The sequence below is a fragment of the Aptenodytes patagonicus genome, chromosome 20, assembly GCF_965638725.1.
Source record: "Aptenodytes patagonicus chromosome 20, bAptPat1.pri.cur, whole genome shotgun sequence".
In the NCBI taxonomy this organism is placed as follows: domain Eukaryota; kingdom Metazoa; phylum Chordata; class Aves; order Sphenisciformes; family Spheniscidae; genus Aptenodytes; species Aptenodytes patagonicus.
The window spans coordinates 6822340-6826298 of record NC_134968.1 but is presented as its reverse complement, the minus strand read 5'-3'; the positions used below and the strand labels follow the sequence as shown (position 1 = coordinate 6826298).

Genomic DNA, 3959 nt, shown 5'->3' with positions numbered 1-3959 from the left:
CTGATATTGGCTCTGGCCTGTGCTGGGAATTGAATTTTCCTGTCATGAGAGAGGGAAGCAGTGAGAAGGTCTGCTTAGAGAGAGGCTGGGATGTGGCTGAGGTGGCTTTTGGTTTATGAATTCAGAGAGAGCCTCGCTGTGCCAGGCTACTCTTTGTAGGGCAATGAAGACTGTGTGGCTCCTGGCACACCTTCCAGCTCCCCACTCAGTAGTGGCCTTGTCTCCTTTGTGAGAGTGTAACCAGGCTGCTCCTCAAGCACCCTTGTACTGTGCTTCCTCCCTGTCCTCTCTCCCAGGTGCACCTCCAGCCCAGAGACATGTCCTGCTACAACCAGTGCCTGCCATGCCGGCCCTGCGGCCCCACCCCACTGGCCAACAGCTGCAATGAGCCCTGTGTCAGGCAGTGCCAGAACTCCACCGTCGTCATCCAGCCCTCTCCCGTGGTGGTGACCCTGCCTGGCCCCATCCTCAGCTCCTTCCCACAGAACACCGTTGTGGGCTCCTCCACCTCCGCTGCTGTTGGCAGCATCCTCAGCTGTGATGGAGTGCCCATCACCTCTGGGTGCTGTGACCTCTCTGGCATTTCCAGCCGCTACGGTGGCAGAAGGTGCCTCCCCTGCTAAAGACGCTGGGCAAGCCCCAGGGAGACACCTTGAGGAACTCAGAACACGGTGCTGGGCAGAGGATCGATCTTCTGGATTTTGTTTTCAGCATAGCTGACCGACCTTGCCTTTCTCTCCCTTTTCTTTGTTTGCTTTGGTTCCCCTTGGCAGCAAGCTCCCACCAGGGCCAGCCTGGTGGGGCCCGTCTCCCTCTATGGGGCAGGCAGACAGACATCACGCAGGAACTTCTCCACGGCCAAGGAGCGTAGACTCTCGGCTGCCCCCAGGGCTCCCTGCACTGCTGTCCTCCACTCGGAGTGACTTTGTTTCCCTCTTTTGACTGATTAAAGTTCTGCTGCATTCAAGCCTGGCCTCCATGTGGTCCTTCCCTCTGTGGGCACTCCCCAAGCTGCCAAAGGAGAAGGGTGTTGCTGAGGGGTGGAAGGGGGTGAGGGCACAAGGAGACCCCTCTCCATTCACAGAGGAATGGGAGGTTTTCACACCCTGCCGTGGCTCCTCTTTTGGGCACCATCCCTTGGAGCTGAGGAAGACATCCCTGGCTGCTCTGCTGCCAGTGACCATCAGGCCTTGCCTTGCTGTGTGTCTGCCCACAAATGCCCAGAAAGGCAGGAAGCCCTGAGGGGTCAGCAGCCCCATGAGCTCTTGAGGAAGGGCGTTGCTCTTGCAATGGCCAGAGCTGTGCTGGGGTGGCAGGGTGTGGGGCTCCGGGAGATGATTTGCTTTGCAGAATGGCAGGCATGGTAAAGCAGGGAACAGCCATTGGGATGGCCCATAGCCGCTACTCCACCTTCTTCTTCCCTCCACCACCCAATCTAGGGGCCATGGCCAGCAGGCCTTGGCAGGGATAAGTCTCCCATGCTGCTGAATGTGTTGGGGCTGGAAATTGGAGCTAAGCATGTGGGAGCTGAGGGCAGTCAGCATAGAAATGGGGGCAGTGAAACGGTGTATTTCTGAGCGAGTTCAAATTGCTCTGATACAGAGCATGCAGGAGAACGTGAAGATCAGCAAGGATGAGGGTACTGCATTCACTTCCCAAGACAGCTGCAGAGCTCTTGACTGCTTCATTCGTCCCCCCAGAGAATTTGTGCTCAGGAATTGGCTGCCATTCTCAGGAGAGAGGACTTTTTACATGTAGATCTGATCCCTTCTGATCGGTGGAAATGTCACTTGGCAGCCGCTACAGTCTCATATCCTATTTCCTGCATGAAAATCCAGATGACTTGACAAAAGTGTAGAAGTGGAAGACCAGAAATCCCCACAGAAATGTCCTGCACCAAGAGGGATCATGTCTAATGAAGCATATCTCAGAATGACTGAAGGCCAAAAGATTTATAAAGGCCTTTCACTTCCATGTCTGAAATCTCTTTTCCTTAGTCATGCTACTAATAAGCATCATCATCATCTCATGTGGACTTCCTATGCTACCACACTAAACCTTGTAATAAGCGGAAGGTACCTCTCATCCTTCGCAATGATGATACCATCTGCAATTATCCTTGTTGAAGAGGGAGGGATGGCATTTCTTCTGACAGACGAGTAAGCTCTTTGGCCAAAGCACTGCCAGAGCGCTGCTACTGGCTCTTGGCATGACCCCTGGTTTGGCTGCCCAACTGAGGAGATCCTGGAAAGGCAGGAAAAGGGCACAGAATCCATGCAGGCTTTACACTTCAGACTAAGGGCATTGTTGCCAGAGGTTTGGGGTTTTTTAATGATGATTTAAACCACCTACTGGCTCAGTCGGATGCACAGTGTTTTCTGAAACTTGTACAGAATTTAACAACAGAAATGCTATGGTTGTTGCAGAGCTCTCTGGGGACAAAAATAGTAATATTCTGCAGACGGACATCTTTGCTGGGAACGCCAACCCCACTCCAGTCCACACGAGCAATAAAACTGTGGGCTACAAGGTGCTGGGCTCTTCTCAAAATCTGGGGTAGGAACCACTATCCAACATTTGTATTTTTCCTGCTTGGACTCGGTACATGTCTGTCTCTTAAGGCTGAGAAGAGACACCAGGCATCGTGCATCATTCACAGTTTGGCCTGGCGTGATTTACCACGGAGAAGGAGCAACAATATCTCCTTCTGTAGGGACAGAAGTGTTGGTTGGATGGAGATAAACAATCAGAGTGCCGTGTCAGAGTTCATCCTCATGGGCCTCCCCCATGTACCAGAGATGAGCGTGCTTCCCTTCTTGTGTTTTTCACCATCTATACCTTCACCGTCCTGGGCAACCTCCTCATCCGGCTAATTTTGACAGCTGACTCCAGGCTGTGGGCACCCGTGCATGTTTTCCTGGGCGAGCTCTCTTTCCTGGATCTCTGCTTCTGCAGTGTCTTCCTTCCAAAGATGCTGGAGGGCTTCCTCAAGCCACTGGGCATACCCATCTCCTTCCACAGCTGCGTGGCCCAGCCGTACTCCTCCCAGCTGCTGGGCAGGGACCAATGCTTCCTCTACGCTGTCATGTCCTATGGCCACTGCTTGGCTCTCTGCAACCCTCTGTGCTATGGGGCCATCATGCATCGGGCTGTGTGCGTCTGGTTGGTGGCAGGGACATGGCTGGCCAGTTCCCTGCTCCTGCTCCACATGCAATAATCACCTCCCATTTGGCTTACTGTGGGCCCAGGCACATCCGCCACTTCTTTGGTGATCTGCCAGCCCTCCTGGCCATGGCTTTTGCTGGCACTTCTGCCAACAGGGCCGTGATCGTCTTCAGTATTGGGGATGTGACCCTCGGCTGCTTCCTCTCCATCCTCACTTCTTACAGGTGCAGAGCGAGAACCATCCTGCAGATCTGCTGTGCAGAAGGCAGGCAACGAGCTTTCTCAACCTGTGCTTCCCATTTCACTGCCATGGCCTGTTTCCATGGTCTGTGTGTCTTTCACCTACATGGGAAGTGACCTTGAAAGGGTCACTAGACAGAGTGGTGGCTGTTCTTTACACCGTTCTTACTCCCCTGCTGAACCCCTTGGTTTACATCCTAAGAAACAAGGATGTGAAAGCTGCTGGTATTTGTTCACATCCAGTAAACAACTGGCAGGGTTGTAGTGTTTGACAGTGGAAACGATGACTAGAGCTGTTTCCTTTGAAGAAAATGCTTTAAAGCTCGACTGACCAAGATGGGGTAACCCTTCCATGGATGGGATCAGTACAGTGACTTGTGCCCTGGCAAGGGGGCAACACTTTCTTACTGTGCTGTGGGAGTGACTGAGCACTGGCATAGGTATCCCAGGGAGTCTGCTGATTCTCCCTCCTTAGAGATATTCAAAAACCACCTAGACATGGTTGTGGGCAACTGGCTCTAGGTGGTCCTGCTTGAGCAGCGGGGGTTGGACCA

General features: G+C 53.2%; 1 protein-coding gene across 1 annotated transcript; it reads left to right on the top strand.

Moving 5' to 3' along the window:
* Positions 1-317: 317 nt before the first annotated feature.
* On the top strand, positions 318-623 carry LOC143169378 (feather keratin Cos1-1/Cos1-3/Cos2-1-like). Its single transcript, XM_076356710.1, has one exon. It carries the CDS (start codon positions 318-320, stop codon positions 621-623), a length of 306 nt encoding a protein of 101 aa, XP_076212825.1.
* Positions 624-3959: the final 3336 nt, after the last annotated feature.